Source organism: Mustela lutreola, chromosome 9, assembly GCF_030435805.1.
Source record: "Mustela lutreola isolate mMusLut2 chromosome 9, mMusLut2.pri, whole genome shotgun sequence".
Classification (NCBI taxonomy): domain Eukaryota; kingdom Metazoa; phylum Chordata; class Mammalia; order Carnivora; family Mustelidae; genus Mustela; species Mustela lutreola.
The window spans coordinates 107,112,760-107,137,380 of NC_081298.1; the positions used below are offsets into that span (position 1 = coordinate 107,112,760).

The window sequence follows — 24,621 nt, forward strand, 5'->3', positions numbered from 1 at the left end:
GCAGTCCCGGGGCGCAGCTGCTCCGCTGGGGGGCGGCGGCGGGCAGAGGTCCCCGATCGGGAGACCCGCGGCTCCCGCCACCTCCTTGGGCTCCCGCGCGGCCCCTTCCCCCGCCGCACGCCGCCTCCCCACCGCGCTCGCTGCCCAGTCCGCGCTCCGGCCGCGGCCGCACGAAGGGACCCCGAACCCCGAGCCCTCGCGGGGGAACCGGGAGCCCCAGCCTTCCCTCGGTGTCTTGTCGCCCCCGCGTGGCCAGTATGAGCGCCTCTTCCTCCCGGGGCCCGTTCCGCCCGACATTTCCTGGCGCCGCTCCCGGCTGCGCGCGAGCCAGACGTCCCGGGCCTAGCCCGGAGAATCCCGGGCGCGTCCACATGTCTTTGATCTCCAGACCCTCTGGCCACACTACGCCCCGGCTCCCCGCGGAGGCAATCGAGGGTAGACTCGCAGGCTGCCCGGTTGATCCGCTCCTTGGGGTCAAAGTCCTGAAGAAGGCAGGAATTAGCAAACCCTAGCCCCTCGCCCGACTCCACAGGCAGCCCCGAACTCCTCAGGATAACAAAGGACGCTCCTTGGTTGCTTTAGTAATAACCAGACTTTCACATCTGCATGACACGGTATCCCCACGTGATCAAATGCCAGCCTCTCTAGTCCTTGTTCCAGCATATTCAGTATCTGCATTTCCATGCAACGGTTTATCTTTCTTTCTGGACCTCCTGTTTCCTTCCTTTCTGCTCCCTGAGTACCCAATAGTAATTAGCCGGCGTTTCTCTCTGTATCTTTCCCTCGGGTCTTAAAATCATCGAATTGCATATAGGCACGTATCTGCGTGATCCGGTCCTCACCGTAAGTCTTGCCCAATTATGCCCATTTTGGAGTTCAGGACACGGAGGTCGTGATTTATCTACTAACTGAGTGCTTACTACTTCCCAGGTTCTGTGCTAAACCTTATTATATCTCTTACCAGAATCTTCACCACTTGTTATTTGCTGTGAAACAGTGCAAGGAAAATTGTAAACAAGTAAATAGGCATGTGGCCATCAGCGATGCCAAAACCGGGTGAGGTCTTGTCACCTGTCACTCCTCCAAATGCGCTCTGGATTGAAGGGAATTGTTATGCTAAGAAGGTGGTGGGATGATGCCTTATTACGTGCTCCCCGCTGTTACTCTAGTTATTTTGATAATTGTGTTCCTTCCTCACATGCAAAACAGCAATGTAAAGATCTGAGTTGCAGAGGTCCTAGCAGAATTAAGTGATACCATGTTAAATCCTTCTAGATTATAGAGCGGGTACAACGATGAGATCAATGAACATACTGTAAATGCTGCCTATTGGTTTCCTTTTTCTTGTCTTGTTCATTTGATATTATTAATCCTGAAAGTAGTGCATCTGTTGGAAGAAAAAGAATATTGTTATAAAGTTAATTGAAGTGAATAATCTCCCCTCCCCCCTCCTCCAACCCCCACCCCCTGAAGTTAACCAGGGTGGCATTGCGGAAGGTGCAGATACTTCTAAAGTTTATGCCTATGGAAATACTTCCTTTACTCTGATACAGAGGCTGTTAGATTTGGTAGCACTCCTGCCACTCCCACGTCTCTGCCACCTGCAGATTTGTCATTCATCTGCTTAATAGATTGTTCATAATCCCACTTATGCTGCTGACTTGTCTGCATATATCCATAGTATGAATGTATCGTATCCTTACTTATGTGGCCATGATCCTGAGTATTTCTTTAAATGGAGACAGAGAACATCTTTTCCGCTTCATTCCTTCTCAGTATCAAACTCTCTCCCTGCCTCTGGGCAGATGTGTGACCTTTCTGGAGAGTGAACATTTTCCCAGAGTCCTCCTGGGGGCCCCTGAGCCCTGTGCCAGCAAATGACACTGTTCTTTCTTCTCTTCCCGCCCGCATTCTTGCTCCTAGCAGGACAGGAACCGATCCCAAAGTTGCTGCCGTCCTGACAATGTTCTCTGGGTACTCTTTAAAAGCACATGTCCTTTCAGATGGAGGCAGATGGGGAGCCATGCCCTGAAGCACCCCCTTTGGAGAAATCCTTCAGGATGCAGTATTTCGGAGCAGTGGCAAAGAATCCTCCTCTGGGCTGTTGGGGGCCAGTGCCACCGGTATGGCTGGACAAAGGACATCTCTCAGCTCCCACTGACCTGGCTCCGGGGCCTCTTATCTCGCTGGTTCTCCGTCTCCAGCTAATTCTCCCTCCAGTCAATCCGCTTCCTCATTGCCACAGTAATTCTGGCAATCTTCCAATATCATGATGTCCTTTTTCAGCTCAGCAACTTGCGATGACTTCCGGTTTCCTCCAGAATAAAGCCCCAGGTTTTTACCGCGGAGTCCTGGGAAACTCGTCATATTTCAAAGTGCACCTCTGTGCTCACCCTCGTTCTTCTGGATTCTATCCAAGGTCTTGCACCCTAAATCGGGGAGCCAGCTTCTCCTTCACCTGTGTCCAGTTACTGCCAGGGTCTTGGCTATTCTGTCTCAAAAATGATCCTCAAAATCATCTATTCTCTCCACTCCCACCACGGAGAGCTCTCTTCTTCCTTCCTCCCCTTCCTCACAAGCCTTTTCCTCTGGGCTGTTCCTGCTGCCTTCCTCCATCTTTTCTTAGTGAGCCTCTGCGGCTCCCCAAAAGGGGGGGTGCTCAGGGAGGGCTTAGGGATGCCAAGACTTGTTGGAAGCAGTCGGGCACATATTGCCCCATGTTTATTGTTTTAAGTCGCTTGTCCACTTGAATTTAAAACCCGCTTATGGCAAAAGCATCATGAGACATAATGCGGTTGAATTTTATCGTATTTGGTAGGTTTTTGTCAGTCACCTGTGGATCCACGTTGTGTTGTTTTCATAATGTGTTGTCTGTTTGGAAGAGGGGAATGCCTTTACAGGTGAGAGAATGTTTTATCTCAGACCTCACCTATTTGGGGTGTGTGTGTGTGTGTGTGTGTGTGTGAGAAGAGGAGCCCCCTGGGGGCAGCTACCTTAGGTGCATGAGTAGAATATGGATAAGGAAGTGTCCTTAAGCAGTGCCTCATAAATTTAGCTATGGAAGGAGCAAATTGTCCCCAGAGATGGACCAGAAAATATCCAGCATTTTCTGCTTAGTCCTTGACTTTTCCAGGAGTAGGACCAAGTCCCTCTATGGCTCGTGGTTAGATTGGAAACTTGTTCCATGTCCACGTTCTTATAGAAATAGAATTACTTTTGGTGCAAACGCATCCAGAGAAAAGTTATGTGTGAGAAACAATATGGAAAAAGAAAACCACCCCCAGTATCATAAATGTCTGCTTTTCAGAGGGCAGAGTGGGTAGCTGGCTTTCAAAGTTCTCACGGTCCTCCCGACCTTGGGACCAGCACTCTCTTCAGTACTGTCTCCTTCCACGAAGGCGGAGCCTGGAAGCTGGAAGCTGTGCGGGTGCTTTCTCCTGGCAGCCTGTCAGTAGGCCTGCGGGGCTCTCCCACCGCATTCCACCCCCTGTGGACCTGGCTGGAGGTGCTGGATGCCAAGCCCCACAGTGACAGCTGAGGAAGGAGCCAAAGGGGGCCCTCTATCAGGCAGAGCCCCATTGTGCCAAGTGTCCCAGGCTATTATTGTTCCTCTCATTTAAATTAAAGCCTAAGGCTTCATTCCTTTAGGAGACTTCCAGGGTGTGAGACTTGTGTTTTTAGCATTAGGATTGTTCAACTCTCTTTTCCCCCATTTTTGCCAAATTTTTATTGCAGTGACCGGTACATTTCTTTCTTTCCTCATCTGATACTTTCCGAGGGCTGCAGCTAGATGTTCTCTGAATTCACCCCCTGGGCTTTATCATCAGGCAACGAAGCTTTAGGCTACATGTCGGGGTGACAGGAGGTGCACCCCTACCCTCCAGGGCCTTTGCTAGTGAGAAGGCTGATCTGCACCAGAGGTCAGGCTCATCTGCAGCCGACTGATGGTAAGTGTTATTAAGCACAATGTGCTAGAAGGAGAGGCAAATGTGGAGGCAAGGGGGCTTGGAAAAATACCTAAAAAGCAACAACCCGAAAGGTGTGGAGTCAGGAGACAGGGTTCTGGGGGAGAATGCAGGGGACTCTGTCCTGGCTACGCTGAGGACCTGCTAGGGCCCGTTGGCCCAGCCCCTCCATTTCCCATGCCTGCTTTCCTGCTGGTAGCCAGCAAAGGTGCACACAGAATTAAAATGAAAGTAGGCCTGGGATGCCTGGGTGGCTCTGTCAAGTTGAGGTGAAGCAGCTGACTTTAGTAGGTTTTGGCTCAGGTCGTGAAATGGCGTCCTGCCTTGGGCTCCAGGCTCAGCGGGGGTTGGCTTGACATTCTCTCTCTCCTTCTCCCTCTGCCCCTCCCCCTGCTCACATTCTCTAGAAAATAAAATAAATAAATCTTAAAAAAGGGGGAGGCAGATTTTGTCATAAAAGAAATTTGCAAATCCTTAGACAGCTTGGTGCAAGAGAGTAGGCAAAACCCTGACTGGAAACTGGAATATCTGTGTTTGGGTCCCAGTTCTGCTCTGGCTTTGTGGTCCCGGACACATCGTAGCATCCTTTCTGGGACCCGAGTTTCACCAGAAGGGTAATAATGACACCTGCCAGGGCCAGCTTTAGGGTTGTGACTGAGAGAGCCTGCAGCTGGGACCGAGAGGGGCAGGCTGGGAAGAGAGTGATTGGTCTCTTCCCAGAGTCAAGAGGAAAGGGGTAATGGGACCTGAGGCTGACCATGAGATGAAGAGAGAGGGAGATGGGCTGGCCGGGAGCCAAGTGGAACCCCGGCAGGAAGACCGCGTCCAATCTGTACCTGCAAAGCAGGGTCTGAGTAGAGGGCACAGACACCTGTGACGTATTTTTCCAGCTTACACACTGCTCATGACCGTTGCAGGGCAGGCGTGACTTGTGTGTAAAATGGTAGTCATCGTGCATTTTCGTCTCGAAAAGTTGTGTCGGGCTGGTGAGTGCCTCGCCGGCCCATTAGGCCACATGCCTCCACGGGGGATGTGCCAGACATGCTGTGACGTCAGCACAGCTGGCATTGTCCCAGCCTTGGTCTCTGCAAGGTCTCCCTTCGGGGCGGGGTCCTCTTTCTGTCCCCAGTTCGGGGCATAGAATAGGCACCAAGCAAACATCTTCTGGTTATGAGTCCAGTGACTTTTGAAAAAGACTGGGTTTTGTTAAGTCTTGGGGAAAGAACAGAGAAGGCACATCTGCTTGGAATAGGTGAGGAAAAGTTTTCTTGAAAGTAGGGTTATGACCCTTCCGAGACCCGTGATCCCGTTTTGTAAATTTGAAAAACTACCACTTGGGGCTAATTCCCCCAAAATAAGCATCAACTATAAATATTTTTTTTAAGTTTTATTAAATCATTTAGACTTGAAAGAAGTCACAATACTTAATGCACTTATGTGTGCTCTGTACACCACCAACCCAAATGGATTGAGTTCAGAATTTTTATAAATAAAAAATAAACATATTTACAGTGAAAAATAAAAACATGTTAGCAAGTTAGAGGATGAAACTGTTATCTATGATCAGTTTTGGGAAAGTAACTACCTACAGGATTACACATAAACATTTAAGATTTCATTAGGTTTAAAAAGTTCATAATTGAAGAAGTTAGTTGTAATATATGATTCATGTCTTACTACGGCTTTTTACTTCCCCAAACCAAACTTTTGGCCAATTTACACAAAAAGCTTCATTTTCCCTTTATTGGAGGTAAAAGTACAAAAAAGGTCTTCAATTCTCCCTAGAACCATCTAAGGAATAAAGTTATTTAATGCTGCAAATATCACTATAAAACTAGCTATGGACATAAACCATTATACAATTTGTGCTACTCGTCCTCCAAAATAGTGCAGATTCTTTCTTCCTTTACACACCAGGACAAACATGGAGTCAGCTTTTTTGGAAATTAGTTTCAAAATCATAATTTCAAAAAGATGATTTCAAAATCATCATCTTGCCTCTAGAAAGCGTATTTCTAGAACAATGTAGTTACCACATGTAGGAACTTTCTTCTGTGCTATAAAAATATTTCCCTTTTAATTCTCTTTTTTTGTTTCAGGGATTGTTTCTATCTCCCCAGGCAAAGGTCAGGGCTATCAAGCTTGGCCAGCCAGTTTCAAGAGACCATTGAAGAAAAAGGACCACATATGATTTACGGATAGCCCTCCCTTGGAGTTCAGCAGTTCAGAGTTGGCTCAAATTAGGTCATGCCCCCAAATCCAGTTTAAATATGACTTAGAAAAAGTAGTCCAAAATAAAATTGAGCAAAGAACAAAATTTTCAAGTTCACAATTTTGGAGAGCCACATTCCCCGGACAGTATTCTGTGTCACCTGCTAGGGGTGCGAGCGTAAGTTAAGGCTAATTGCTTGGCAAAGGGCTCTAGGAGCTGCTGGACTGTCTTGAATGTTTTGTTCCTGATGAACTCATGGAGCGAGACCTCTGTCTGAGTACTGTTTTTCCTGGAAGCTCCAAGTCTTCAAATACAGCATTTTCAATGATGGTGGTAGCTTCTGGCCGTTCCATGGGGGATGGAGAGAGCATGTCTTGAACCATCACATACTGAAATATAATAAGCGTTTTGAAATGAAGGGCCAGGTTTAGACCATGAAATAGTCTGCTAAATTAGGAGTCAGAACAGTTTTTCTCTAAATGTGTTAAGTTGCAGGCCAGTTTCTGATGCAGCTTCTCAACTTTGCCATTAAAGTACAAAAGCAGCCATAGAAAATAAGTAAACAAATGGGTACGGCTATGTCCCAATGAAACTTTATAAAATTAGACAACAAGGCTGCATTTGGCCTGTGGGACATAGTTTGTCAACCCCCGCTCCAAATAAACATAGACCATTTTGTGGTAATTGGTTGTTTTTTCTAACATATAACGGTTTTAAATCATATCCTTTTAACACAGACATAATCTGATTTTAAAAATAATTCTATCTTATAACTGTGTTATATAACTTACAACAAATCTATAATCATGGGTTTTTTTTTTTTGAGCCCTTCTTAATGTAACATATATTCTTATAAGCCTCCTTGGAAACTGAGTCATCAGTTTTGCAAAATATGTAACAAAGTAATTTTTAATAAAATATATTTCATCTTAGCTTAGCATACCTCTGTATTATAAAGTACTTCTTAAAAAATATTTTATTTTCTTTTAAGTAGGCTCAACACACAGTGAGGACTTAAACTCACAACCCTGAGATCAAGAGTCGCTCACTCTACTGACTGAGCCAACCGAGAGCCCCTATAAAGTTCATTTTTCTAATGCAATCCTTTATTATACTTATAATCCTGAAAGATAAATTTAGACTGTTCCCAACTTGATAATTAACAGGCAGTCTAACTTGCTTCAGTTTAATTATTTACAAAAATTCAGGATGGATCTATGTGTAAATTTTAAAATGATGTGTTTGTGGACCAAATATATTATAGAATAAAAATGATAAAAGTAACAAAAACAAACTTCAAAGGCTCATTATACACAATTTTTGCCATCAAGACCAGTTTAATTTACTCTTCTGAGCCATTTTACTGCGTTGTTCCAAGCGCTTAACTCCAGTCAATAGACAGTAGTGAAAACCCCTCCTTTGTAAAGAAAGAAGCCTGTTTTTAAGATCCTTCCCAAATTCACTAAAATAGAGAAATCAGTGGCATAGCCACAGCAGCGGCTCGATTCCCCTGAATGTGCTAGGAGTTCAACCTTACTGAAGCAAAAGGATACTACAATCTACACATCACCCAGCGGGGACCACAGAGCACCAGGACAAGGACTCCGCCGAGGACCCTGGGCCCGGGTTCCCATCTGTGATTTTAGCAAGTTGCGTGCTCTTGGGATCAGGTCCTTCTCCTCCCTACGCCTCTGGCTTCCTCATTTGTAAAATGGGAAACTGATGAATTAACTGCTAAGAATCCTTGAAGTTCTAAATTTGATTCTCAAGAAAATGAAAGATTAGAATCATACAAACCTCACGAGGATATTTCTGAGTAAACAGTGGTGGAAATTTGAGATTTCTTACATCAGTTAAGATCTACAAAGAAAGAAAAGTGTTAACTTTTAAATGTTTTGGTATGTAGATCCATTTATTTAAAATTATTTTTTGATACTCTAATGGAATGATGAAGAAGAAAGGTTGAATATTAAACAGATGGAAAACTTACCAACAGCTTTTCCTGACCTCATAATCCTGAGCACAGATCTACATGCCACCAAATCATCAAAATCCAGAAAACACTTCATATATAATTATGCTTGAATTGTACATATTATACTGATGCCTGGATTTTAACTGAGAATGGACTGATTTGTGTAAAAAAAAAAACTTATTCATGAGTATACAATTTGTGCCCTTAAGTGAGTAATTTTTTCTATTAGTATCTAGCCTCTTTGTATTGTATATGAAAGAGTATATGCTTTCTTCCTCTTTCTCTCTCTCTCTCTTTTTTAAATAATCTCTCTCCCCAACATGGAACTCAAACTCATGATCCTAAGATCAAGACTCACATGTTCTTCTAACTGAACCAGCCAGGTACCCCTCTTTTTCTTCTTCTTCTTCTTTTTTGAGTTAAACACACACACACATAGACACAGACATAGACACAGACACACACACACACCTCAAATCAATTGTGCTAATTACTGAGTATAAAACTAAGCTTTTGAAAGTTCATTAGGAAATCTTCATACATATTATCATTCTCTTTATGTTCCAGAAGAAAGAGACAATACTTAAAGCATATAAATACACATAACTGAGATTCTCAGAGAAAATACTGAATCCATGTAAAAAGAATGAAATGTTATAAAAAGGAACAATCTTGGACATTAAAACTGGATTGTTAAAATACAAAATTAGGAAATTGGAATAAATTAAGGAACTCTTGCAAAGAACAGTACATAGAGAGACAAACAAATGGGAAGTAGGAGAAAAAAAGATTAGGCATTTATAGGATTAAGTCAGGGTTCCAGAAAAATAAAACAGAAAAAGTGGAGAAGAATTTATCAAAAACTAACACAAGAAATTTATTAAAACGGAGAGTCACATCTTCTAACTGAAGGGACCTACCTGTTTAAGTACAATAAATGGGGAGGGGGAGACCAATGAAAGGACTAAATGTCATAACAGCGCTGATAAAGGGAGAGCCCTAAGAGCTTAAGAGCTTCCAGAAGGGAAAACAAAACAGTTCCAAAGATCTCATGTCAAAGAATGAGGCACCAGCTCTTCAACAGCATGAGTTTTGGGGAGGGGCAGAGGCAGAGGGAGAATCAGACTCCCCCGCTGGGCAGGGAACCCAATGCGGAGCTCGATCCCAGGGCCCTGAGATCATGGCGTGAGTTGAAGGCAGACGCTTAACTGACTGAGCCACCCAGGGGCCCTCCATGTTTGATTTTCTAAGTAACAGTCGAACTGCTTCCATAGCAGCTGTACCATTTTACATTCGTACCGGCAATATATGGGGCTTCCAATTTTCTGCGTCCTTGCCAACACTACTTCTTTTCTGTTTTGTTTCGTTACAGCTGTCCTAAACGCTGTGAAGTAGCATCTCATTGTGGTTTTGATTTGTATTTCCCTAATGAATAATGCCATTTGTGTATCTTCTTGGGAGAAATGTCTAGTTAAGTCCTTTGATCATTTTTTAATTGGGTTGTTTGTCTTTTTGTTGAGTCATAATAGTTCTTTTTATGTTCTGGGTTACTAGGCTTTATCAGATATGTGGTTCATGAATGTTTTTCCCATTCTGTATGTTGTATTTTTATTTTCTTGATAGGGTTCTTTGATGCACTTATAACTACATAAATTTTGATGCTGTATGATTCTGATATTTTACATATATTGGGCCCATTTCATATCCTTCTAGAAGCTTTTAGAATGTTTTGATATTTAGTCATTCTGGTTTTTAAATTTTCTTCTTTTTTTCCCCATTTATTGGATGGAGCACCTGGTAGATCCCTTTGGTTAGAACATATGAGCCCTTCAGTTCTATATGAAAACTACATCCTCTTCTGCTATGGACAGGAGTCAAATAAGAAGTAAAATTGATACAGAAAGGGTGATAAGCGCATAAACTTTGAAAATATTGGAGATATATACCTGGGACAAAGGTTAGAACTGTTGAGAGTGACCTGTGAACAATGGGGTAAATGTGACTGGCCTCCTTTTAAAAGACTGTCAGGAGTCTTCCTCAAAAGCCATGGTCATGGTTTATTTTGAGAGAAAAAAAAAACCCAACTAATTATGTTTATTTTGTCAGTTTTTAAGTGTATGAGTGTATGGTCACTTGCCTTCTAGAAAATTCTTTTCTGACCAATGACTACCATGTCACTTCCTCTCCAGCTCCATTACCCTGAGGTTCCCCTCGCTTTGCACTTATTACAAATTTACCGAGTGCAGGATTTTGTATGAAGTGACAACAAGGAACAAACAAGTGATTTTTGAAGACTGAGCTTGAAATGGAAGCAAACAGTCTACAAACCCTCCCTATAATGCTCACATGAACTCTTCCACTTGCAGTGAACTACTCTGCTGGTATTAAGAATGACTAACTCTTCTTTTAAAACGCTTTCTTTTGTAAATTTAAGAATATTTTCTTTTTCTACCTGTTTTGAATGGGGGGACGGAACTTACCCTGACTCTCTCCATCTGAGTGCCGAATGGGTACAGCAATTCAAACAGAATGAGGCCTAAAGAAAAGATGTCCACTTTATGAGAGTAGTTGTTTCCATGAATCTGAAATACCACATAAAGAAGAAATATTAGAAAAAAATTAAGACAGATCATACAAATTGGTAACACTGCATTAGTGAAACCCAAAGTTTGACCTAGTTACTTCCTGGGTTTAGATGTAACTGTTCAGGTAAAAAAAAAAACGTTAGCAAAGAGTTAATGATCTCTGCAGCCTCTTTTCTTTAACTCACTACAGCAAGAGTAATTAAACTACTCAGCATTACAGAAGGAAAGCCCAGGTACTGCTCAGAGATATGCATCAGTAAAATAGGCCCCGCAGAAACCTGGAGCCTTGCAATGCTAAAAAAAGTTTGTGGGAGCCAGTAAAAGCTGCTCCACTGCCCCCGAGGTGAAGATTTTCAAAGCCAACACTATCTAAAGCAGATCTCTCATTTCTAATCATCTTAGACCTCACCCATTTTTATGAGAAAATCTTCATTACTCCAAACCACTCATCAACTGTGGTTAGCCCTCATTAACGCACTTAATTATGGACTACTTTGCATTCTTAGTTGTATTTTACATGTGTCTATTTCTTATTGTTCACAACCAGATTATAAAGTCCTGGAGGGAAGGAACTGCCTCTTTTGTGTTCCCATCATCCTGCACTGGGCTAAGTATAGAGAAAGACCTCAATAAAAACTTACTTGTTAAAATGAACAGAAGAATTACAGCCCAACTACTCTATTAAACAAAGCCTCATTCAAATTAAAAGTGACCTCCTGGGACTTAGAAGAACTCTTTTATTTGTGAAAATTACCCTAGGCACAGAACTTCATATTTGGCAAACGTTAGAGAAGGGCATCACTTTGAAACCACTCCAAAGAGGCATTTCTTAATGGGGGGACTCCAAGCCCTCCTCCACCTCCTACCTCTGCCACCTCCTGTCTAAAGGGTAGTTGACACCTGTCTCCCTGGCTCCTTCTGCCGGCCAGCCCACCTATGTGTGCACAGAGTATCAGATCCAAAGTTTCAATGAGCACATCAATGGCATGACCTTCCCCTCTAAAAAGTATGCTCAAAGACAGAGCTTACAGAGGTATGGTGAGAAGCACACCCTCATACAGTATTTGGAAAATCTAAACTAACACACCTTCCTGAAAAGCAACTTGGCAATAAACGCTGACTTCCATTTAATAGTCCTATTTAATCTCGTCTGCCCAAAGGTAGTGGAAAAGTGGAGAGAGATTAGTACATAGGGAGAGTTATTTAGGTGACGCTCTTAAGGGCAAAGTTTGTAAGTAACTAAAAATGTCCAAATCAAATGTTGAATACATTCCTCAAAAGAGAGAATACTGCACACCAAAAACTATTCTCTAAAAACATGATAGGAAAGGCTTGATTTTAATATCCAAAGTTTTCTGGACTAGAATCCCAATTTTGTTTTCCAAAATAAGGTATGTGTAAACACATGTTGTAAGATGTGTATACGTATACTAGAAAGAACTAATGATGACTGGTAATGTTTTAGAGATGTTTTTAAGTAAGGGATTTTTATTTTTTTCTTTACACATTTCTATATTTCTTACATAGAGAATAGATTATACATAATGAGAAGTATTTTATTTTATAAAATTTTATTTATTTATTTGACAGAGAGAGATCACAAGTAGGCAGAGAGGGAGGCAGAGAGGAGATGGGGGAAGCAGGCTCCCCGCTGAGCAGAGAGCCAGATGATGCAATGAGGACTCCATCCTAGGACCCTCAGATCATGACCCGAGCCGAAGGCAGCGGCCTAACCCACTGAGCCACCCAGGCACTCAAGAGGCCTTTTATTTAGTCATTCCCATTTTCATAATACTTAAGAGTGTAAAGGTGTACTTCCAGCCTCTTGAATAATTAGGAAAAAATAAAATCATACTATTAAAAGCATATTAGTGTTAATTCTGATCTGTGCCTATGTAGAAAAATTGGAAAATACAGACAAGTCCAAAATATCTTTCAAAGCCTCCTACACAGAAGCAGTGGCTGCTGACATTTTCTGGCTCTTCATTCTGATCTTTTCTTCCTATGCACAGAAACATATATTTATAGTATTTTCACATTTCATACAGTTTTAATTTCTCCTTTCACCAAGTCCTGGTCACACCATTTGACCGGGATGATTCAGTTACGGGGCCAACAGCTTTCTCTTCCTCCTTAAGCCAGTCTGGATACCTTTGGTTGTGAATGATCAACTATGTTTAATAACAGTCTCATAAATTGAAATCTCTGCTACATGTATCCTTGCTAACTTCTAAATTTACTTGTGGTTTTTCCCTTTAAGTAGATTTGCTACAGAGGGTATCTTTTTTGACTTAGGACACTTAAAATCTACCATCATGTGGCTTTATCATTCCACTGGTATCAGTTCTTTCTTTTTAAAAAGATTTTATTTATTTGACAGAGAGATAGACAGAGAGAGCACAGGTAGGCAAAGAAGCAGGCAGAGGGAGAGGGAGAACCAGGCTCTCCATTGAGCAGGGAGCCCGATGAGGGGCTCAATCCCAGGACCCTGGGATCATGACCTGAGCCGAAGGCAGATGCCCAACTGACTGAGCCACCCAACTGCCCCTTATACTCACTTTCAATAGGTAACACATTCACCTGGTTCACAAAGCAGCATGTATTTTTCCCTCCCACCTGTGCCTCAAATGCCCAGTTCCCACCCCCACCAGATACTTCCCCTCTGCACAAAACCATGTTACTTGCACATCCTCCCAGAGTTCCTTTATATAAACATAAGCAAAATACACATTTATCTTTTCCTCTTTTACACAAAAGGTTGCATACTATGCACATTATTCCTGAACCTGCTTTTTTTACTTAAAAGATTCTTTTTAACTCTTATCTATTTAATAATGCTTGATTTCTTCAGACGTGAGTAGCTTTGTGGCCAGATTCATGCAGGAATTTTTTTCTTCAAAATTACACATGTTGCTTTATTGTCTTCTAGCGCTGAGTGCTATAGGAAAAAGCTAAAAAACCTTCTTTTCCTACCTCAATACTTATATCATTTGTCTTTTAGCTTTGCAATTCAAGATGTCTAACTATGGGGCTCTTTATATTCTTTTTGTTTTTGTATTTTAATAGTAAATCTATCACAAAAGAACCTCATTTTGTATGTAAAGACTCTTGACATATGAACAATATCCATTTATTATTAATTTTGAAATTTCCACTACAAACCCTATTTCTCAAAGAACACATTTGTAAACAGAACTTTCATTTTGAAAATGTGCTCCCACAAACATCATGTTTTGAGTCTCACAAATCTGGTAAGTGCATCTAAAATTTTTTTAATTAAAAAAACATTAAACAGAAAGAATAAACACTTGGATAATGTAAAAACTCAAAGAGTAAAAAAGGATATTGCATAACAGTAAAATAAAATCCTTCTTTTCAAAGGCAATTCCTATGACTGGTCTGTGATAGAACCTTCCAAAGATAATCTAACCCATAGATTCTCAAAGTTTGGTCTACAGATTCCTGAAAATCCTAACATCTTTTCGGGAGGTCTGCAGGGTCAAGGCTATTTCATAATAATACAAGGCAGGATTTATCCTTTCTGTGTGCTAACATGGGTGCTGCTGGAACCTTAGCGGGAAGCAAGGCAGCAACACCAAACTGTAGTACTAGTAAGGGTGCTTCAACGCTATATACTGACAGTTAACAACAAAAAAGACAGTTTCAATCAAAATGTCTTTGCTGAAGCAGTAAAAATCCTTAATCTGATTACATCTCGACCCTTAGATATACATCTTTATAATATTCTGCATGACAAAATGGCAGAATATTCAGAATGTTCATAAAGCATTTCTTCTGCTCCATATCCAAGCATAGTGCTTGTCTCAAAACAAAGCAACTGTGCAATTGTTGGAATTACAATTTAAATCAGTCACTTTTCTCATTCGTTCACCATTTTGACTTGAAGCAACAATTGGTGATGAACTATGGTTATTCTGACTTGGATACTCTGCAGACATTTTCTTAAAGATGAACAAAGTGAGAATGGCATTTCAAGGAAAACTGAACGGTATTTGTAGCCAATGATAAAAATTGAGCTTTGACATGAAATCAGAATTTTGGAAAAGTCATGGGGAACCGGACCGCTTCTTAATACCTAAAGCCTTTCTGGTGAGATTGGTGGTGATATTAATCAAAGTGACTTTTTTTTTTTTAAATACTGTATAATGAATTGTGACAATTTTTGGAAAAGTTGCATAACTTAGGGAACCAAGAGTTCTCAAGTTACCGATGCACGATGTTACAAAATTGTGCAAGGGTGAGAGATCCATTCACAATGCAAAAAAGACCAAAGGATGTTAAAGTAACAGAATATAGTGATAGTGTTTTGGATTCCACACGGCAAATCACTTTTTTTTTTTGAAGCTTTTATTTATTTATTTATTTATTTATTTATTTATTTGATGGAGAAAGAGAGCAGAAGTGAGGGGGGGGTGGCAGGCAGAGGGAAAAGAAGACTCCTTGCTAAGCAGGGAGCCAGATGTGGGGCTTGATCCCAAGACCCTGGGATCATGACCTGAGCTGAAGGCAGGCAGATGCTTAACTGACTGAGCGACCCAGTCTCCCTGGGCAAATAACTTTTAAGAAACTATCACTTACTGAGTCTTGATGCACTATCAAAGACAACCCAAATTACCTGAACATGCTATTAAATATTCCTCCCTTTCCAACTATCTATCTGTGTGAGGTCAGCTTTTCTTCATTTACTTTAGCCAATATAACACACCAACAGATTAAATGTAAAAGCCGATATGAGAATCTAGCTCTTTTTGCTGTTCTTGTTTTAAGTAGGGTCCATGCCCAGTGTGGAGCCCAATGAGGTGCTTGAACTCGACCCTGAGATCAACACCAGAGCTGAGATCAGAGGTAGATGCTTAACCGACTGAACCACCTAGGCTCCCAGAGAATTAGCTCTTTTAAGTGAGAGATTAAAGAGATTTATAAAAATGTAAACAAATGTGGGCACCTGTGTGGCTCAGTGGGTTAAGCCACTGCCTTCGGCTCAGGTCATGATCTCAGGGTCCTGGGATCAAGTCCCGGATCAGGCTCTCTGCTTGGCAGGGAGCCTGCTTCCCCTTCTCTCTCTCTGCCTGTCTCTCTGCCTGCTTGTGATCTCTCTCTCTGTCAAATAAATAAATAAAATCTTTTTAAAAAAACGTAAACAAATGTCACTCTTCTTGCTAATTTGTTTTTATATTGTAGAATATTTTTCATAAAAATACCTTTAAGATGTGATAGGTTTAATATTATTTTTAATAAATAAAATTTTTATGAAATTCTCAATTTTATCCTCTAATACAGCAAATTTTTTTAAAAAAAGATTTTATTTATTTGTTTGACAGATAGAGATCATAAGTAGGTGGAGAGACAGGCAGAGAGAGAGGAGGAAGCAGGCTCCCCACTGAGCAGAGAGCCCAATGTAGGGTTCGATCCCAGGACCCTGGGATAATGACCTGAGCCGAAGGCAGAGGCTTTAACCCACAGAGTCACCCAGGTGCCCCTAAAGCAAATATCAATAGATGAAATCCCATATGAAAAACTCTTGGGTTCCCAATCATGTTTACAAGTATAAACAGGTATGGAGACCAAAAAGTTTTGAGAACCGCTAACATAGAAACATATATAAGCTTGTGAACATCATTAGCTGGCTGGGCATGCTTCTCTGATGCTCCCGGGATGCCCTGCTCCCACCACTCTTCCAGGCTCTGTCCTGTTCACAGCACTTTTCCTTTGGAGACTAAGCGTCCCCACAAGGCAACATATCCCAACTCATCTACCTCTATTTCCTGCCATGGTACATTCTAGAAGTTGCTTGTGATTATTGGAATGAGCAGCTCAGTATAGGACCTCTGGCTTTAGCTGGCTCTTTTCTACATAGTTTACAAGAAGAATTGGTGTTAAATTTGGGAGAGAGGCATTCAAAGTCTTTTTCGGAATTCGGGTTGCTGTCAGGTTCTGGTTCAGGGGTGAGTGCATGTTTTATGCACTGTGTTTTTCTTAATCCATCCCCAGTTCAGGCTCTAGAAATTGCACCCTAGCTGTGCTACCTATGAACCCTACTACCAATTTTCATAATTTTCAGATTTTATCTTACTGGGTATTTTAAGAAGAATGTGGATGGAGATTTATGGGGCACATCTAGCTTGGAGCCATGCTTACCAAAGATCCATTGTTAATTCAGAAGGAAAAGAAAAAAACTTGCCTGCTCTGGGCTCATATACAGCTTGGTCCCCACTTGTCCTGTGTGTCTGGCATATGCTGGCATCGGGGTCAGAACCATCTGCTCTTCCTCGTCCTGGTCCATTTCGGTCACTAATCCAAAGTCTCCAACCTTGACCACATTGTCCACTGTAAAGAATATATTGGAAGGCTGGAAAAAAATAAGACAGACAAAAGCATGATAGGTGTGCATGGAGAAGGAGAGAAAGTAAAGAGAACTGAAATAACTACAGAAGAGAAAAACAAGAAACCAGATGTTCTCAAGCATTAAACAGACTAATTAGAAAATAAAAGCAATCCTTCAATGCTGAGTAAGTATTGTTAGAGTAAGGAAAAGGGAAGGGTAGCAGAGGAAATGCACATTTATTGAACATCTATTTAAACTCTTACAGATTCACATTCTCTGGGGCCCAGTCATCAATCTCAGTATTCTTTACACTCTCCTTTGGCAAGCTCTTTATGTCTATAACCGAAACCATGATATAATAGTAGTAATAATAGTAAATGCATACAGAGCACTTGTAATGTGCCATGAGCTGTTTTAAGCAGTTTACTAGTTTAATTCATGTAATACTTACAACCCTATTAGTCTCTTAGACCCTCATTTTACAGCTGTGAAAACTGAGGCCCAGAGAACTTAAAGTGTCCAAGGGTATCCACCTAGCAAGTGGTAGAGCAGGATTCGAACCCAAGTGGTCTGGCTCCAGAAGAAAAAGACTTCTGGTTCACTGCCACAGAACGAGCATTCAGTGAAGTCCTTGCCCTGCGGTAGCCATCACTTCTATTTGATGAATGAATGAAACAAACTGGCCTTTTGTTTGTGTCTGAGGGTGGGAAGTAGGCTACCAAGGGGAATAAGAGCTCCTCACTACAACCTTGTGCTGCCTCTTTTATACCCGTATGCTTACCTACACTCCCAGACCTGTCCAGAGTTCTACACTCTCATATGTAACTGTTTATATGACATATCCAGCCAGATTTCTCATGGGCCCTCAAACCTCCCTGCGTGAAATAGATCATCTTTCCTTCAGCACCTACTCTAACTGTGGCTAACATAAACACCATTCAGAGCTCTTAAAATAAAGAAAAAAGAGAGCCATTCAGCTCATGAAACTGAATTTCATCTGGCTTCAAATACTGCCAGACAAAAACCATTTTATTCCCGAACTCCAAAATACAATTCTATAGTGCTGGCTTTGAAGCAATTAAGTTATTGCATATAACCAAAATCTATAGTAATAACCTCCTGCTCTCCCACAGATGATCTTATGTGAGAGAAAACACAGACTGTGATGCCTTAAATTTCACATTCCCTCCTCTCCCCTACCTTCTGGTGTCAGTTGTTAGTTACTAAACACCGTAATAGATATTTTTGGGTGTGGGGAGGTTCTCCAGCATCTACCCCCTGTGCTTCCACCAGAAATACCCTGACTTGACTTTGAGAACTCCCTTTTCCCCAACTGTGCAGCAACCTCATGCTTCAGCTGGACGTTATCCCGAGGTTACATCCAGAGGTTAGAGAAGTCAATCAGCACGATTCCATCCCCTGGCCAGGAGACTGATTTAGAGGTGGGTATGTATCCTTGGCTTAGCAATTAGAAGGAAACCCAGGACTTCTGATTGATACTGGGGGAGAGAGATACTTTTTTCCCATTCCCTTTTCTCTCCATACCTATCTACCCAACCACCTCTAGAAACTTGTAATGTGTAGTCCTGAGAATGCTGGCAGCTATCCTAGGCCAGTGAAGGGAGAGCATGCCTGAAAATGGAAACAAGAGACAGTGATGGGACAGGGGACAGCTTCCGGCTTCATCACCTGATCCTAGATAAAGGATCCTGGACAGCTGAGTTATATGGACCAATAAATTTCCTTTGGGCTGCATTTTATTCAAATAAAATGATATGAGTATATAGACTATGTCAGGCATTTTGACAGGAATGTAACAGGGGAACAAAATAAACACAGAAACACAGAACTGAAGGATAAATAATACAAGTGTGATGAGAATTTAAATAAGAAATACCAGGCTCTATGAGGACTCAACGTACTTAAGGAACTGTGAAAAGCCCAGCGTGAAGCCCAGCTAGAGTGAAGGGAAGAGACTGGAAGGACCTGGAGAATCAGAGGCGGGAAAGTGCCAATGACAACGATCGAATAAGGTACAAAACGGGGGAGGGCCAGAAGGTTTTACATGGAGCTCGGAGACTTGGGTCAGAGTGAACAGAATGCAGAGCTATTCAAACTGGGAACAGAAATCTTGGAGGTAATTTTTCTGGTACCCTAGAAATTGTTAAAAATAATGTATCTTTAAAAAGGAATCAGACTTTTTGGTTCCTAGAAAAACTAGGGGAAAATTAATTTTCTTCCTAGAATTTTTTTGGTGCAGAGACAAACACAGAAAAAAATCTGTATAGACAATGTTGTAGCATTTGACAAATATTCACTAATAGCTCATTAACTTTATAAAATCAGCAGAAGGATACTCATTATCAGTGAAAACATAATTCCATTGTCTTTCAACTTGGCATTTTGTATGTATAGTAAGGGCTAAGCGCAAAATGAATGTGTAAATCAGTTAATAGTTTCTGACCAAATGATAAATGTTTACTATAGTCATATAGCTAGCACCCTCTCATGTTAGTATCTGGCTTTCTGGAAGTCAGTTGTGTTCTCTTTTCCAACCAAAAGAAATCATCTCTGAACCTTTCCTTCAGTGCAGAATAATACCTGTCAGTCAGTTTAGGTCCACATCAAAATCACGGAAGCACAGTAATTATATAATAATTCAATAACAGTTACTCTGGAAAATAGGAACTAATTCTAATTCTTGTCCCCCTTATTCCAAACTCAAGGGTTAGAAGATGTACAGCTGATATGAGAAATCAATGTCCAAGTAGCTACTTTGGTGCCTGAAACAAAGTTTTTGGTTACATGAAACAAAACTGAAAATACTTCAATAATTTAAGCTGCTTCCATCGGAAAAGTACTTATATATTCACTGTACATTTACTGATGATCACTATGAGCATATGAAATACGGCAGAAATTAGTCAAGTCAGAGTTCCATATAATTGTTTCAGAAACACATACCCAGGAAATACTGAGTATTTTAGTAAGAATCTTATATAATTTAGCATATCACATTGCCACAATATTCAATATTGTATATACTGAAAATAGAATAAAAGGCTTTAGAGCTGCAAACAGTAACCTGGCTATTTGCTTTCTTTCTCCATCCAGCTTCGCATGCCCTTCCCCAGGGCCTAAATAGTTCAAGAATAGGGGCAAAAAGCCTGGCGATTTGCTCCAGTTCAGAGCTGGCTATTGAAGGAAACTATGTGTCTCCTTCCACTTGGGTCCCCTTCACCACGCTACCTTGGCGCCCTCGGGAACTTAAGTCAGGGTTACCCAAAGTCCTAGGAAAAACAGTCTATCTGCTGTTCATGGTGGCTTTGTCTTTTTTAGCTGGAGGACGGGGAACCCATCACAGGAGAGAAGACATGCTCTGCCTGAAGGTTTCAAACCACAAGACTTCCTTCTGCAGCAGGTTCCCCGGGCCTCTGCTCCCCTCTCTGATACCCTTCCTCTCCTCTGCTCTTCAGGGCCCTTCGGTTAAAATCTGACAACTACCGAAAGTACTGCTCTCAATCACAGAGGGTCAGAGCGAACCCCTTGGGTGATGTTCCACGAGTACAGACCTTGAGGTCCCTGTGCATGAGCCCTTTACTGTGCAGAAACTCCACCGCCTCCGCGATCTGCAGGAAGATGAGCAGACACACGCTTCTTTCCCTCTCCTCTAGGGTGCACCGGCTGTTCAGCCAGTCTTTGAGGTTTTCCTTTCTGCAGAGCTGCATCTGAATGTAAAGATACACCTTCGGGGAACTGGGCTGGAGTTTTTCTGCGGTGTTTTTAGTGAGATCTAAACTTAAAGTGGTGGGTCTGGGAGGAGAAACAGAGAACGTAGGTTCAGAAGAAGACTGGCTACTGGAAGGCTGGAGGGCAGTTAGTTTATTAGTGCAGTGGTTGCTCAGATGCAGTCGCTTCGTTCTGAGTTCTTCTTTACTGGACGCGTTATCACAGCCAGAATCTTCAAATACTATAGAAGAGGATGTTCTCTCCCTTGACCTTTCATAAGGAGAAGTTCCAGAAGGACACAGTTCGAAGGAGTGACCCTCGTCATGGCCATCCAGAGTACCATCTCCCACGTCGCAGTCCGTAAGGCAGCTGTCCCGGAGGTTGCACGCGGCATCCGCGGACTCACTGCTGTCCCCGTGGTCCGTTCCTAAAAATTCCAGCGGAGAGAACTGGCTCTCGGAAGAACTCGTCTGGCCACAGGAAATCCCTACTGAAAAAGACCTCCTTTGTGAAGAAGGAGCTATGATTTCAATATGTTCCTTTGTAGAGAAAGGATCCATTCGGCGTATCTTAACTGATGGGGCATCCATTGGACTAGGAGAGCTGAGTGGCCAGTCTGTGCTGAAGGTGGGACAGACACAAAGGGAAGAGAGGACATATGTGCTGATTAAATGATCTGAACCACAATCTTTATTCCAAAAGCTTTATCTATATGAAAGCCAGTACCAAATGACATACAACACACAGAAGAAATAAAAAACATACTATGGGAGACAAAGAACATTATATGCCTTTCATTGCTTCTAAAAAATTTCAACTGGAAAGCTTAATTTTAGACTTGAAACAGTTACGTGGGACTGTCATGCCAGAGCAGCCAGAGCATTTATGCAAAACACAAAGCCCTGAGAGACAGCCAAGGAAAGGACTCTTCAGGGGCCACAGTTCCGAAGCCCTTGTCTGAATTAGGGCAGTAGTGATCAGGGCCCTCAGCCATGGGGCCACCTCACTTGGATCTTCCATGGTTTGGTTACTGACTATGTCTGTAAATTTCATCTGGACAAGTTACTACATGTGGGTCTAGGGCTGTGTTCTGTATTTTAGGCAGGAATTTTACTGCCAATTATTTGGTAAACAGCCTATATGCAGCCTCCTTCCTCTCTGTTCTCATTTACTCATTTTTAAAAGAGCCTTCGTTCCTATAGCAGAGCATACTTAATATGGGCATTATCTTTAAGTATTTTTAACTGCAAATAGCTTTAAACTAGTTTTTTTTTTTTAATTGTGTCAAGGTAGTCACCATAAAATATATCATTAGTTTTTGATGCAGTGTTTCAAGACTGTTTGCTTTAAATTAGTTTAATAGTTTTAAAGGAGTTGTACACTGTTAACTACTGAGAAACTGAAAATCGAAAATAAAAAAATGGTGACAAAAGCAGACAGAACCTCTTAAAGAGAAAAGCCACTGTAAATCCCTTAGCAAATTACAATTCATACAGCCCTATCTACAAATAATTTTTAAAATTCATAGTCTAAAATATAAACTTTTCTTCATTTTAAGTAAACTTTTCAATTAACAAGTGCCTCTAGAATGTTCCAAAACATGACAGAGAACAGCATTTTTTTCTTAAAACAAATAAGCTAAACTCTTCTCTAGTTATAGAGATGAATTTTGTTCACATAAGCAAAAAAACTAGCTTCAAAAAAAGTACTATATTTTAAGTCTATGTCTAACCAAGTTACCTTTCATCTTTCAGCCAAATTTCATCCATTTTTTCTTGCCACTTTTCTGGTGGGGCTTCCAACCAAGCATTGAAATACCTAACAATCCCTGGATGGTCAAGCTTGGCTAAGGCTTTAACTTCCCGCATTACCTTTTCCCGAGCCAACTCCCTGAAATACAGAGAAAAAGACAACACCGAAGGTCACTCTTACTGGAAAAAGTAATCATATTTTTGGTGAGAGATAAGAAAATAAAATTCTCTCTTGAATCTAAAACTAGAAACAGATGACTTAGCCCTAGTGGCACAATTTTAAAAAGCCATACAGTTAAGTTTTAAAAACATGTATTTTAGGATTTTTTTTTTCTTTTTATAGATATAAGTGCTATGAACACATTGCTTCATTCAAAAAAAACTTTCCTGGATGACTAAAAATGAACGACTACAGACCATTAAAGATATAAAGACCACTTCTTAATGTTTGTCAATTCAATAGGGGGATGAATAGGTATAAGTGAACTATTCAGAAAAGAGAGCTCAGGAGGACAGCTCAGGAGGATGGAGAATAACCCTACTTGGTACATATGTAACTGGTGCATATTGCCATCCAAAAAACCTGTACTAGCATGTTTATTTGTTCAAAGCAAGCCTCAAATACTGAATATCACAGGCAATGAAGTCTAGTTAGAAAAGCACCCAGATTTGATTTTCTGCTTTGATAATTTTTCTGGTAGATCTAATCTCACATTTCTAGGGATCCCACTAACTCTTCTCTATATCACCTTCAAGTGCTTTTCCTTGAGCCTTTGTTAGGTCATTTTGTGTAGTGCCATCCCGCTGCTACACTCTGTCGTGTGAGTGACAGCCTACTCTTCAATACCCAGCACAAATGTCATTACCTCCAAAAAGCGTGCCTCCTTCAATTTCAGTTACATCTGCACTTTTTCAAGAGAAGCTATTTACTATCCTAAGCCCCCAGGTCACAACCAGTGTTGCACTGCAGTTGTTTGCATATATATTCAAAAGCCTCAAAGAGTCATTCGTTCTTGGAGGCAAAAACTTTGCTTAATTTCATATCCTACGTGGTGCCTGCATATATGGATACTTAAAGTACTCAAAAATTATATACCAAGGAAAAGAATTAGTCCCAAGGAGAATTAGTACATAAAATCCTCCCAGGCTTGTGTCCCTGTTGGACAGACTGATTACCAGTTACAAAGACAACAAAGCAATCAGTGCACATTTAATCAAGAATCAATAGGAACTTACGGGCGCCTGGGTGGCTCAGTCAGTTAAGTGTTTGCCTTCGGCTCAGGTCATGATCAGGGTCCTGAGACTGAGCCCCATATCAGGTTCCCTGCTTAGTGGGGAGTATGCTTCTACCTCTCCCTCTGCCCCTTCCCCCTGCTCTTGCTCTCTCTCCCTCCCTCTCTCTCAAATAAATAAATAAATAATCTTTTAAAAAAATCAACAGGAGCTTTCTAAAATAGATGGAGAATGCATTACTCAAAGCCCATCATCTTAAGCATGAAACAGTTCTGAGTTAGAAATGCTACTTCTAGGAATCTATCCAAAAGATAGATTCATATCTATGAAGACAGATGTGGTCAAAAATGTATATAAAAGATGGACACTACAAAGTTGTTTTTAACTGCAACAAATTTGAAACACAAATATTTAACAATAAGAAACAGCTAAACAAAATATTTCCCATATATCAACTGTACTATTATCCAGCCATAAAATACTTTCAGTTTATTTCAGCATGTATACTCTTAGCCTATTGCTGGCATGGAAATTGCCAAGGATACAATAAAGGAAGCAACAGATTAAGCTGTACTGTATTGTTAACTATGCTACTAACTAGGTAAATTTATGATCAGAAAAAAATAAAAGGAAATACCCAAAAATGGTAATAGTGAGCATTACTAGGAAGAGAAGACACAGAAGATTTTTAATATTTTTCCCTATTTTCCACAATACATGGGTTATTTTTAAATGGTGCTACATAGTAAATATGAGAGTCATCATAATCCACTTTGGAAAAGTCCTGAGTGTTTAAGAATCAAAAACAAGGGCATATTTTTTTAA

At 41.1% G+C, this 24,621-nt stretch overlaps 1 protein-coding gene across 1 annotated transcript in view; it reads right to left on the minus strand.

Annotated features, from left to right (window-relative positions):
- Positions 1-5,337: 5,337 nt before the first annotated feature.
- The window catches only part of EIF2AK3 (eukaryotic translation initiation factor 2 alpha kinase 3), a 65,451-nt gene continuing 46,167 nt past the window's right edge, over positions 5,338-24,621 (minus strand). The window contains exons 12-17 of the mRNA XM_059188332.1: positions 22,553-22,702; positions 20,656-21,433; positions 16,940-17,107; positions 10,633-10,734; positions 7,975-8,037; positions 5,338-6,566 (exon numbers count right to left, since the gene is read on the minus strand). Of these exons, the coding sequence (XP_059044315.1) occupies positions 6,387-6,566; positions 7,975-8,037; positions 10,633-10,734; positions 16,940-17,107; positions 20,656-21,433; positions 22,553-22,702 (1,441 nt within the window). The 3' untranslated portion in view covers positions 5,338-6,386. The remainder of the gene's footprint in view (positions 6,567-7,974; positions 8,038-10,632; positions 10,735-16,939; positions 17,108-20,655; positions 21,434-22,552; positions 22,703-24,621) is intronic.